The following is a 13,862-nucleotide window of genomic DNA, read 5'->3' as shown; positions in this document are numbered from 1 at the left end:
CTGTGGCTTAGCTCGCTACCGATCTCACCTGTAACTTAGCGAGCCGTCACTTGTATCCACGAAAATAGATCTGTTTAACCCTATAGCGTCGGATGCTATCACCGCCGTTAGACTCGCGGTTACGGACTTTCCATTACCGTAACTCCGCAACCAATTGTGCTTCATGTAAATTCAAACTGCGTCTCAAAGCAGGGGCTCTTTAAATATTTTACTGTCATTACGGTAATCTGCTTACGTTGTCCCTCGAAGACGACCAATCAGAGCGCAGGTGCCGCCGCTTTGAGATGCCGTTTGAATTTACGTGATAGCACAATTGGTTGCGGAGTTACGGTAATGGAAAGTCCGCAACCGCGAGTCTATCGGCGGCGACAGCATCTGGCACTATAGTTAATGCAATACTTTGGAACATTCCAGGCAAAGCATTAACAGCTCCATCGTGTCAAGCTTATGGCAGATCCTCCACGAGAAAAGTTACATAATCCACCTTTAAATAAGACAAAACCGCAAAAAGTAACACGTCTGAGGTGAGGGAAGTCTGGGAGTCCCTGCTTAGACTGCTGCCCCCGTGACCCGGAAGAAAATGGATGGATGCAAAAAATAAACAGAATGAATCTCTCTTATCTTATTCAATCTCTACCTCTCACGTTAACATACCACATACGTTTTTACTATTGCAACAAAAGCCGTACTCTGACATAACTTCTGCATATCAAAAGCTACTCTTCGCATCACTCAAGCACATGCCAAGGTTGTTTGCTAGCTAAAAATGAGCATCTTCACATATATAACTTTTCAGACTCATTAGAGAGGCTAAGAATGATCACTCAGCGGCAGCCAATTAATCCACGGGAAAGTTAGTTTGGAGCGCACCAAAGATCAAAGGTACAAGCGCTAACATCCCACGGCAACCTCGAAAGGATCACCTCTACTTCATTTATAAGCCAGTACTTCACTTACACCTAATCCACATTATTTATGAAGTACACTACACTACAAGCAATTCATTGATTTTTAAGAAAACCAATGCAGCTTTCGCGCTGCTCTAACGCCGTACATCGCTCATTCGCTGTCTCCGTTATGAGAAAAAGGGGGCAAAATCCGATGAAAGCTATTTGAGGACAGCAGATCATTAAGTATGTTTGGCTAACGTCCAAGCTTTCGCGCGTTCATGTTTTCAAATTTTACAGAATTTGATTAAGTACGCGACGCTAGCTGGAACCGCCCAGAGACGTCAAAGGTTTAGTAGCTGTTTGTTTGAAGTTAGACAGTGACGATGTTGGTTTACGCACAAAAAATTAAACAGTTTAAGACGGTAAAGCCATGATTTGGATTGTACTCAGTTTACTACACAACATTACTATCCCCGTTGATCTCAAGTGTCCTCCCGTGGACCCACCACCTGCGGGAGGAGCCATGAGGGGCGGGTGCGGAGAGATCCGGGTAGCAGTCGAAGGCGGGGACCTCGACGACCGGATCTCCGGACATGGAGACTAGCTCTGGGGACATGGAATGTCACCTCGCTGGGGGGGAAGGAGCCTGAGCTTGTGCGGGAGGTTGAGCATTACCGGCTAGATATAGTCGGCCTCACCTCCACGCACAGCTTGGGCTCTGGAACCCATCTTCTTGAGAGGGGTTGGACTCTCCATTTCTCTGGCGTTGCCCGCGGGGAGCGGCGGCGAGCTGGTGTGGGCTTGCTCATTGCCCCACAGCTCAGCCACTGCGTGTTGGGGTTCACTCCGGTGAACGAGAGGGTCGCGTCCCTGCGCCTTCGGGTCGGGGACAGGTCTCTCACTGTTGTGTCGGCCTACGGGCCAAACAGCAGTGCAGAGTACCCGGCCTTCTTGGAGTCCCTGGGAGGGGTACTAGACAGTGCACCAACCGGGGACTCCGTTGTTCTCCTGGGGGACTTCAACGCCCATGTGGGTAACGACAGTGACACTTGGAGGGGCGTGATTGGGAGGAACGGCCTCCCCGATCTGAACCCGAGCGGTGTTTTGTTATTGGACTTCTGTGCTAGTCACAGCTTGTCCATAACAAACACCATGTTCGAGCACAAGGGTGTCCATCGGTGCACATGGCACCAGGACACTCTAGGTCGGAGGTCGATGATCGACTTTGTTGTCGTGTCATCTGACCTCCGACCGCGTGTCTTGGACACTCGGGTGAAGAGAGGGGCTGAGCTGTCAACTGATCACCACCTGGTGGTGAGATGGATCCGCTGGCGGAGGAGGAAGCCGGACAGAACTGGCAGACCCAAGCGTATTGTGAGGGTCTGCTGGGAACGTCTGGCGGAGCCCTCTGTCAGGGGGGTCTTCAACTCCCGCCTCCGGGAGAGCTTCTCCCTGATCCCGGGGGAGGTTGGAGACATGGACTCCGAGTGGGCCATGTTCTCCACCTCTATTGTTGATGCGGCTGCTCGTAGCTGTGGTCGTAAGGTCTGTGGTGCTTGTCGCGGCGGCAATCCCCGAACCCGGTGGTGGACACCGGAAGTAAGGGATGCCGTCAAGCTGAAGAAGGAGTCCTATCGAGCCTTGTTGGCTCGTGGGACTCCTGAGGCAGCTGATGAGTACCGGCAGGCCAAGCGTGCCGCGGCTCGGGCAGTCACAGAGGCAAAAACTCGGGGTTGGGAGGAGTTCGGGGAGGCCATGGAGGAGGACTATCGGACGGCCTCAAAGAGATTCTGGCAAACCGTCCGACGCCTCAGGAGGGGAAAGCAGTGCTTCACCAACACTGTTTACAGTGCGGGTGGAGAGCTGCTGACCTCGACTGGGGATGTTGTCGGGCGGTGGAAGGAATACTTTGAGGATCTCCTCAATCCCACTGTCACGTCTTCCGAGGAGGAAGCAGAAACTGGGGACCCAGAGGCGGACTCGTCCATCACCCTGGCTGAAGTCACTGAGGTGGTTGGCAAGCTCCTCGGTGGCAAGGCTCCGGGGGTGGATGAGATCCGTCCTGAGTACCTCAAGTCTCTGGATGTTGTGGGACTGTCTTGGCTGACACGTCTCTGCAACATCGCGTGGCGGTCGGGGACAGTACCTGTGGAATGGCAGACCGGGGTGGTGGTCCCTCTGTATAAAAAGGGGGACCGGAGGGTGTGTTCCAATTACAGGGGAATCACACTCCTCAGCCTTCCCGGTAAGGTCTATTCCAGGGTGCTGGAGAGGAGAATCCGACCGATAGTCGAACCTTGGATTCAGGAAGAGCAGTGTGGTTTTTGTCCTGGTCGTGGAACACTGGACCAGCTCTATACTCTCCATCGGGTCCTCGAGGGCTCATGGGAGTATGCCCAACCAGTCCACATGTGTTTTGTGGATCTGGAGAAGGCATTCGACCGTGTCCCTCGTGGTGTCCTTTGGGGGGTGCTCTGGGAGTATGGGGTCCGGGGCTCTTTGCTAAGGGCTGTCCGGTCCCTGTATGACCGGAGCAGGAGCTGTGTTCGCATTGCCGGCAGTAAGTCAGACCTGTTCCCAGTGCATGTTGGACTCCGCCAGGGCTGCCCTTTGTCACCGGTTCTGTTCATTATATTTATGGACAGAATTTCTAGGCGCAGTCAGGGGCCGGAGGGGGCCTGGTTTGGGAACCACAGGATTTCATCTCTGCTGTTTGCAGATGATGTTGTCCTGATGGCTTCTTCGAGCCAGGACCTGCAGCAGGCACTGGGGCGGTTTGCAGCCGAGTGTGAAGCGGCTGGGATGAGAATCAGCTCCTCCAAATCCGAGGCCATGGTTCTCGACCGGAAAAAGGTGGTTTGCTCCCTCCGGGTGGGTGGTGAGTCTCTGCCCCAAGTGGAGGAGTTCAAGTATCTCGGGGTCTTGTTCACGAGTGAGGGAAGGATGGAGCGTGAGATTGACAGGCGGATCGGTGCAGCGTCTGCAGTGATGCGGTCGCTGTATCGGTCCGTTGTGGTAAAGAAGGAGCTGAGCCGGAAGGCGAAGCTCTCGATTTACCGGTCAATCTACGTTCCTACCCTCACCTATGGTCATGAGCTTTGGGTAATGACCGAAAGGACAAGATCGCGGATACAAGCGGCTGAAATGGGCTTCCTCCGCAGAGTGGCCGGGCGCACCCTTAGGGATAGGGTGAGGAGCTCGGTCACACGGGAGAAGCTCGGAGTAGAGCCGCTGCTCCTACACGTTGAGAGGAACCAGCTGAGGTGGCTCGGGCATCTGCTCAGGATGCCTCCTGGACGCCTCCCTAGGGAGGTGTTCTGGGCATGTCCCACCGGGAGGAGGCCCCGGGGAAGACCCAGGACACGCTGGAGGGACTATGTCTCTCGGCTGGCCTGGGAACGCCTTGGGGTCCCACCGGAGGAGCTGGAGGACGTGTCCGGGGTGAGGGAAGTCTGGGAGTCCCTGCTTAGACTGCTGCCCCCGCGACCCGGCCCCGGATAAGCGGAAGAAAATGGATGGATGGATGGATGATCTCAAGTGCAGTCATTTTACTCGTCGCTGGCTTTATCTGCACATCCCTTAGCGCTGACGTAGCATCTTTGTTGCCATGTTTGCTTTGTCTGGTTAATCCTTCTGTCAATCAGAGACACGGTACAGTCCCGCGTATTGTAATAGTGTTTAGTCTTGGCTTGCCAGTCAATTAAGACCGTCATAGTAATTACTACGCTGACAGATACGACAATTATTTTTGAGGGTCAGTGTTTATCTTGCGTACTTTTTCTTTATATCAGTGGGGGAATTTTAGGTATTTTTTTGAACTATGATAAGACTTAAGCTGTTGAAGACTGAATTTTGAACTTCTATGACTCGTTACACATACAAACTAAAGTGGTGCATTCTGGGAGGATGTCTGTGTACTTCCCCAGTCGTCCAGGTCTGATCCATAGCAAAAGAAAAATATAAAATCTGTCAACTGGACAAAATGTTTTGCTGCTCGTCCAAGCTGGTTCTTCAGTTCTGGTCAGATTACTCCTGGACACTGCCTTATATCTGTCTGAAGGGAAGAGCTAACTACACTGAAACAAAAAAAAAACACATATTCTTTACAGTTTCTGTTTGTAGACTAGGTCTATTGTGCTATCCTAAGCGTGCACCGCGCCTGAGTCCTACTTAGCATAGTCATTCAAACCCCTACTGAGTGATTTCACACCTATTCGAATCCCGGCTGGTTTGTTATTTATTCATTGCAGCTTGTGTTTTTTCACAATATTGTACATTTAGAATAGTTTTTTGAGGGAATAATCACGCTTTAGTGTTTGGTTTCACTATTATATTCACTTCAACGATGTATCGCACTTTGAAATTTGTTAACGTGACAGGACTACAGTTAGTCAGGATCAAGAAATATAGTCTTATTTAAGCCTCACTTGAGTACTTCCTTGGTCTTGGTTAAGTTTAAGGCTATAACCATTTCAGTAACACATTAATTGAACAAACTGCTATGTAAAAATGCACTAATATACGTGTAGGTAATAGTTATCAAAAATCTAAGATGTTCTGATATTTTGCAGTCCTACACTGAACTTTCAATAAAAAAACAAAAGTCTGCCTATATAAATAACCTCTGTTCTCTCTGTCTCAAACATAAGGCTGTGATGTTAGCGTTGCATGGTCCCGTACAAATTGAAACGATGCATTCTGTTTTTCCGTCAGAGCAGAGCAGCTTCCCATTTTCCGCTCCCACTGTCGAGTTGGGCTCAGCTGCATAAGTTTGCTACGGCGTGTGCGAGGAACAGGAAATGGCTGTTGACAGCATAATGGGGGCACGGGAGCCAGTATAAATCCTTAATCACGCCTAAATCATGAGGTGGAGCACTCTGATGCTCATAGATGCTCATATTATTCTAATGGAACCAGTGAGATGTTTTATTTTTAGGAGGTAAAGCTTTTTATTTTAAGGTGCGTTATGGAACTTTTCCGGTGGAGGGTCCTTTGTGTTAAAGTTTTAAGTCAATTACAGATGTTTTTTTAATTGAAAACACCTTGAAACACCTTTTTTATGTCCAAGGATACGTAAGATTAATGCCATACTGTGGAACATTCCAGGCAAATGGCATAACATTGGGGGATCGCCCATCAGAAAAGCTACATAGTACATCTTCAGCTATTTGTAGATTAGAAAGTTCAGTAAAATATTCGACTATATGTAATCAAATTGTGATCTGGCCTTGTTAAAATGTGCCAACTTGGAGACATTGTTATACTACAATGTCCATAAAGTCTACTTGAGGTTTTAAAATTAAATAATTACAAAGGCAATTGATAAGATATATTAATTTGATTGTTCTATTGTACTCAGTGGTTATTAAGTTATTAGTTAGTAGTTTTTAATCACATTGCATTTTTGTATTCCAGCCATCCTGTTGTTTAAAGAGGCGTCCTTTTGAATAAACCCCTAAGAAACATCCACCGTGACCTTCTGACTGAATCGGTGACACCACAACTGCAGAACCTTCAACCATCCATCATTTCCCAGCGAGATGGTGCCCCACATCACTGGGGTCTACATGCTTGTGAGTTCCTCAATCAAACATTTCCAGATCGTTGGATTGGGAGGGATGGACCAACTTCCATGGCCACCACGTTTACCAGATTTTACACCTCGGGATTTCTTTCTATGGAGCTATGTTAAAGATATCGTTTAGCGAACAAACTTACGGGACATTACTGATCTAAAGCAAAAGATACAGATGCGATTGGAAGCGTTGATGAGGCTCTTCTACAGCGAACATGGCGAGAAATCCAGTAGCGTCTTGTGCGACTGATGGTGTCCACGTAGAGGTGTATTAAATGAACGAAAAAACGTTGGAAACCACTGAGCACGATAGAACAAACCTGATTAAAATATCTTATCAACTGCCTTTATAATACATTTTTAAACAGTAAAGACTGACTGGACAACTTGTATATTCATTCTTTCTTTTCACTGTAACGCTTTTCCACGGCACGCCCCCTATCGGTCAATCGTCTTTGTTCGTTCGTGACTTACAGGCAGATTTAACCAGTTACAGTGAAGCGTGAACTCTCCAACGAAGCGGCTATGTTTCATCATCCCTTCAGGCAATATAAAGCTAATGTAATAAAATCAAACTGAAAACCTGAACCCTAACAACTGTGATATCAATCTTTTGCCATATTGTCCCCCGCATCCAACCATTCATTAGAAGTTATCTTGCTAAAAGACTAACAAGTAGCCAATAAAACAATCCCAGACAATACTAGCTGTTATTACCTTGCCTAAAGACACATTTTGCACTATAGAGCGATATATCAAATAGCTAGAATCTCGCATTGATTCTGTTACTCCATATCCCAATCCCCCACAGTCATTTTCAATCACAAAGCAAATCGAGACGACCTTAATCCAAAGACGCGAGCTGCATATGAGGTGGGTCACTTGATACAGTAGTTAATCAAAACAAACCGCGCTCCGACGTAAGAAAGGTAAACCCGCACTCCACAGTCACGGGGACGACGTATTTGACTCGAAAAAATCATCACATTTCGCCTTGTTCGCTTTCCATGCAAATCGTTTCCCTGAGCCCAAAAAGTTCATTACTGACAGCGCTTTTTATCAGGTTTGAATTCCATCAGAATACTAATACTTATACTACACTCTTTCCCTGCTACTTCTGCTTGGAGAATAGCAATTACTACAGTGTTTTCCTCCTTCATGGAACCAGGCTTCACCCCCTGTAGGGAACTTCCCACAACAGATGCCATACAGTCTATTCCATAGTCCATTGGAGCCCAAATGAACTAAACGAACACTCGCTTTATATGTATTAGGCCCGCTGCTGTATTTTGCTTATTTATTTAGCTGTTTGAAACCACTCCACTCCACTCAAATGTCACGATAGGGGGTAAAACTACTTTTTTTTAACCACACAAGTGATGTAGTTTCATGAAAGAACTGCTTAGACCAGGCTGGGCGCATGAAAAACCCAGTGTTTACTTCATACTTTCATACTCGATGTTTCTTAATAAGCTATTTAAACTTGTTACTAATGTATGCGCCGTCTCCATGGAAACCAAAGTTACTGTAAACCCCAAAGTAGACCGACCTCACAATGCAGCGTCATGTCACTTCAGGCTTAACACTGAACACCGTGAACCTGGGATGCACTTTCTATAGTCGTATTGTTCCAGTGGAATAAGCCGCTAGCGTGCCGGCTGTTATATTGTGTGGACGGTAATAGGCACTCACAGATAAATATGCTTGTTATTGTCCCGGGGTATTTAATTAAGTGTTGCAATAACAAAATAAAGACAGTAACTCAGTGGTGGATGAAGTGCTAGTTTTGTTCCTTAAGTAAAAGTACAGATACAGAGGTGAAAAGTCAAGTAAAACTAAAAGTATCACATGGAAAAATCAACTTAAGTAAAAGTACAGATACAGAGGTTAAAAGTTACTCAAGTAAAAGTATCATATAGACAAATCTACTTCAGTAAAAGTGTCCGTGTAATCCCTCAGTCGTCCCGTCGTTAAGTAAAAGTATTTCAGTACCTGCTTAAAAATGTACTAAAAGTATTTCTTGTTGTTAATTTGTTAAAATAATCAGCCTGTTAAATGTAGTGACACTGATTAAAAATTAGACATATTTTGGTCAACAGTAGCAACACAAATCCATTTCTTAATTTAAATGTTTTTGTTTGCTTAAAGCCGAAGCTTGAACTCAAAAACTTTAGTCAGGATGTTACCACGAACATGGTAAAATAACCCGTCAAATCATATGAAAAGTACTTTTACTTTTCAGTCCAGTTCAAAAATGTAGTGGAGTAGAAAGTACAGATACTGGTCGAAATGTAGTGAAGTAAAAGTAAAAAGTATTCACTGTAAAATGTACTTAAGTAAAGTACAGATACCTAAACATCTGACTTAAGTCCAGTACTTTACTACTTTTACTTTGTTAACTTCCACCACTGCGGTAACCAAACTAGACAACCAAAAGATCACTTCTAATACAATAAAAAACATAATGTAAATGTATTATTAACATAACATTTTATTTTATCAGTAGCTATGACTGTTAAAGAAAATCAAAACCCAGATACTTAAAATATATTATGGAAACTAGATATGAATTTGGAATGAATGAATGAATGAAAAAAAATAAATAAATAAATCACACAAATTAGACAAAAGTGGACACTTCCTGAATAGTTTTACAAAGATGTTGACCCATATCTGAACCTGAATAAGACTGCAAGGTGAAACTACTGCTTTTGATGAAAATTACATCCTTCATTTAAGAGTTTTTTTTGGGGTTGTCTTATCATTGTGGAATCAAAATCTGCACTGAGAAATTCACCTTTTCCTTATTAGTATTAAAATTTGGTGAACTGTGTTTTTAATATTGCAAAAACACCAATTAACAACCAAAATAGGTCGTTATATCGCAGTTAAGTCAGCAACCTTAAATCAGATGTTGTTAGTAGCTGTAAGTTTAATAGTTGTTTAATAGTTGTCTTTGAATTCATGGGGAATTTAAAAAGTATATAATTTATAAATAAAAAATAATAATAAATTAAAAAAATAAATAATAATAATAATAATAATAATAATAATAATAATAATAATAATGCATTTAATAATATGCATGCATTTAATAATAATAATAATAATAATAAATATAAAATAAATGTAATCAAAATAATCTCTGCATATTGTGATTCACGGGTTGGGTCATTCTTCTGAACAGACTTTAAAGGCAAATTTAGCACATTTCTAGGGAACTCTAATATCTTCTGATTATTGTTATTGCAATAATACAAAATAGAAATAAAGTTGTAAAATTTTTTGCCAAATTTACGTGCAGCCGACCAATGTTTTTATCAAGTTTTTTGCACTCCATACAGCATATTCTTTTGATTGTCTCCTCTTTTTATTCAGGCTGCAGTTGTCGACTATGGTCCACCTGAACTCACCTTCCATACATCTACGTGAGATGAGAGCAAGCAGAGGGCGCAAAATGGAAATGGTAATAAACATGCTAATGCTAGTCTGCGTGTTCGAGAGAGAGCGCCGCTTCAAGCCTTCACTTGGCAACCAGACTGTATATTGTTGTGTGTGTGTATGTGTGTGTGAACGCGCGCGAGGCAGAGTAAACAGGAAAAGCTGCAAGTGAACGTGCCACCTTTCCCTTTCAATCGGCCTCTGGAGACAGTGCAAAGGCCCTTTTGTTGGCTCATTGGCGAGATAAGATGTGGGGACAGGGAGGAGAGGAGGGGGCTACGTGGAGTCGCGGAGCCAGCTTTTTTCTGCTATAGGACGGAAGCGCCCCACTCAATAGGAACTCATTTGCCATGTTGTGTAATTGTAGCACAGAATGGAACACACCTCATTCAAGCTGCCCAAGGCTTTTTCTGAGCCATTTTCTCTATTCAAAACCAAACAAGTCATGTTTTAGAGAGATATTAGCCCGCCTTTTGAGCTCAGGGCCACGCCGTATTTGCCTCTGAATGGGATGTTGTGTGTAATCAAGATAATTTTTTTGCACCGCGCCCATTATAAAAGAGGCCCCCGTCAACAGACTTGATATTTGTGGTTTGACTTTTATTCTCACTGCTCTCAGAAGGTAAACAAAGTGGGTGACCTTTACCGCGCCGGTTGTTATTCGTTTGTGTGGAGAGGTGCAGCGCGTTAACCCAAGCTAACACAAGATGTCAGTTAAAACCCGCGTAGCTAACCGCCGCCCGTCATCAACATATGCAGGGTAATCATAAGAATTATTCCCATGTTACACGGTCACTTGAATATCTCCACTCAAGTACAAGAGATGAAAAATGACTGATTTGAAAATTATTGCTGAGCTATTCCATTAAACTACCACAGGCTAGAAACGGATGGCTATTTGCATAATTTAACTGGCATCTTAATTATTGTGTCAGGAATCTGTATGCAAATCACTTAAGTCACTTAGAGACAGGAAACTTACTTGGCTAAATGGCTAATAGACTGAATCTTATCAAGTTAGAAAATAAAACGTGAGTGTAGCCGTAGTAATTTCATCTCTCGGTGTTCCTCGTGGTTGTTCCCTTTCGTTGGTTACTCAAGTAAATCATCTGCGGTCCTCATTTAGCCATTTCCCTGAACTGAATCTTATTTTGCAACAACTGCAGTAAAAATATCCTTCATCTGAGTTTCAGTAAGCCTCCATTCCCATGTTAGCGTACACCAGTCAATACTATGTAAGGCTAAATACGCCATACCAATATTAATACCACAACGATGATTAAAACGTTTATGCAATATTAATGTACTTTTCATCATGAAGCAATAGCAGATGTCCTACTTTCAAATTCAAATATTTGTGTATTCATACTTCAAATGACTACTCGTTTTGATACTAGCTTCAGTAGTATTTACATTATCCCTCTGCGTACAAATTAGCCTCTTTGACATTGCGTCCAAAACATCAATCTAGGCCAGTCACGATGATTACAGCGGCCCCTCGCTATATCGCGGTTCACCTTTCACGGATTTTGGCATGCTTTTTAACAGCGTATAAATGTGTATTGTGTTCTGCGTCCTGATTGGCTAAGGGACTGTAGACCGTTGTCCATCAGTCTCCTCCGTGCCGTGTCTCCTGTACGGTACGGAATGCGTTCACCCAAATTTACGTAAATGTTGGATCGCGGTGTGACTCTGAAGTGCTGTATGTTTGCAATTTGTTTTCTCCCCGACAAAACCCACAATGTCGATGAAACGTTCCGCGCCAACAAAGACGCCTACGAAGGTTTGAACTTTGAGAGTGTTTAAACAAGAGAGAAATGTGAGAAAATGTTAATTCCTGTGTGAGAAAAGTGTATAAAGTGTGTGGTGAGGGGTTTTACAGCTGCAAAACATATAGACTAATTGTAAAAATAAAGCTGACGACTGCGCGGATTTCGCCTATTTCGGGTTATTTGAAAGTAACGAGGGACCACTGTACTACATCGACTTCGACCAACTACCCTTTACCATTACTACTAACAAAGAATACCCCAACATCTCCCGCTCTGCCCATCGTCTCCCGTGTGTGATTTGTGTCAGATGCCCTCCACGCCATGTACCTCGCTGTAAGAGTTCGTGGACGTCGTGTTTGTGTTTTACGACAGAGATGCAGAGGACAGGACAGACAAAACAGTAAAATACCTTACCTGTGTCAGCTGGGAGGGAAAGCACATGTTAGTAGGAGACTGTTCTGCAGCGGAAAGAGACCTACCACGTAAAACAGTGAGTCTGGTGGTAGCGCTGATCTCTCCAACACTATTGGAGGCAACGCATTCATATATGGCTTCATCTCGGGGCGTGCGCAATGGCTGAATTCTGAGCACTGAACCAGAGCCGTCGTCGAACTCTATCACCTGCAGGTGCGAGAAACAGGATATGTTACAGGAGATTTTTTGTTCCCAATGCTGCAGGGACCCTTCGCAGGAAATTAAATTATAGTAAACAAAAGACATGTACTTCATAAAGGACATTTGGCTGATGGGGACTGACACAATGAGCTTCCTATGACGAACACAGCTGGTTTAGTTGTGACTGTTGTGCTTGTACTGTATATTTTCATGTGTTGGGGTTTCAGTAATGTTATCTAAATGTTGATATTGACATTTGCTGTATTGTACTTATTATACATACAGACATTTTGGTTCTCCTGTGTTGCGTTTGCATAACTGGGTCAAAACAATAATGCATCTGACTAACTTTAAGAATGGGGACGGTTAGACTGATCCAGAATTTTGTACTTAACGTAGAGGTACGACTGTTTTGAATGTTCCCCGCTCTTAAAGTTAAGGGATTGTCTTTGTAAATGCATCACACTGGCTTGGGTTAATGGGACAGAAACAAGCACAAACAGTTATAGGTGGCCTGGTAAAACATTAAGGACATTGTACCATGAAGTGGAGTTGTGGTACAGAGGACAGAACCAACTGCATTGGACGAACGACACATAAAATGCTCACGGACAGGTGTTTGTTGTAGCTTATTCAGCAGTTCTTGCATGCTACAGTTTTGGTATACTCACTGACCTTAGAAAGCCCTGTGTCATAACTCAATGTCTTTTAAGCATAGAGGTAGATTTGAATAAAAACAGGCCTGAGCCTCACATGCACGCTCCCTCATCCACGCACAGACGCACACACATACTACAGAGACTACAAACAGTTTCAAATTCCACAGTATTTCGTAGTATTAGTTAACCAGTTATCGCTGCAGGCTAGCAGTGCTCAAGCCGATAGCAGGTAAGTGTGGAAACAGCACCCTTTCAAAATAAAAGCCGAGCTCTGTGAATTAGATGATGTTGTGGAGTAAATGTGACTGTTAGAAGATGAGGAGCATGGCCTGATGGAATGAGCAGGAAATGATTGCAGCTAGCAAGCACTGCAAGGCATTCTGGGAGGGAGAAGTATCACTTTAGCATTCAGTATGAGTGGCCCGAATGCAGTGAACTCTGATAAGATTAGATTTTTGTGGCATGGGATGTAAAAACTCAAAGGCTTTTGCTGCTATGTAGTGAGCAGAAACAGCAATGAGGGCAGAACGTGACGCTAGGATGGTTTCCAGGACTGACACAGAAATTAATAGAAATCTTATCAGTGTTCTGCTATGATTTGTTATTTCTCATGGGTATGGAGCAGTGCCTCAGCCCGTATGGGGAGAGTTGGACATGCATTAAGATAAAATGCCACAAAGCAAAAGGCTTTCTGGAGCGAAAGAGCCATTTCTGTTTTCACTTTGTAAGGCTGGCAGTGACTGTGATGCTAATGTAACTATCTAGGTCACATGTTTACAGTTACATTGATCTTTTTGGGGCTTTCTTTTTATTCAATTACAAATCTGTCCTCAGATCTTGTGTAAACATGCCCATTAAACCTCATTCATGTTTAAGTAGTGGGCCAGCGAGGTCGTTAGAAGCTGCTAAT

General features: G+C 44.1%; 1 protein-coding gene across 2 annotated transcripts in view; it reads right to left on the bottom strand.

Annotated features, from left to right (window-relative positions):
• The window catches only part of LOC117386519 (receptor-type tyrosine-protein phosphatase delta), a 608,003-nt gene that overhangs the window by 79,545 nt on the left and 514,596 nt on the right, over positions 1-13,862 (bottom strand). For both annotated transcript variants that reach the window (XM_055228970.1, XM_055228969.1), the window contains one exon: positions 12,158-12,299. In XM_055228970.1, coding sequence (XP_055084945.1) covers positions 12,158-12,299 — 142 coding nt within the window. The remainder of the gene's footprint in view (positions 1-12,157; positions 12,300-13,862) is intronic.

Source organism: Periophthalmus magnuspinnatus, chromosome 18, assembly GCF_009829125.3.
Source record: "Periophthalmus magnuspinnatus isolate fPerMag1 chromosome 18, fPerMag1.2.pri, whole genome shotgun sequence".
NCBI classification, from domain to species: Eukaryota; Metazoa; Chordata; class Actinopteri; order Gobiiformes; family Gobiidae; genus Periophthalmus; species Periophthalmus magnuspinnatus.
This window is presented reverse-complemented; position numbering and strand designations above follow the sequence as displayed.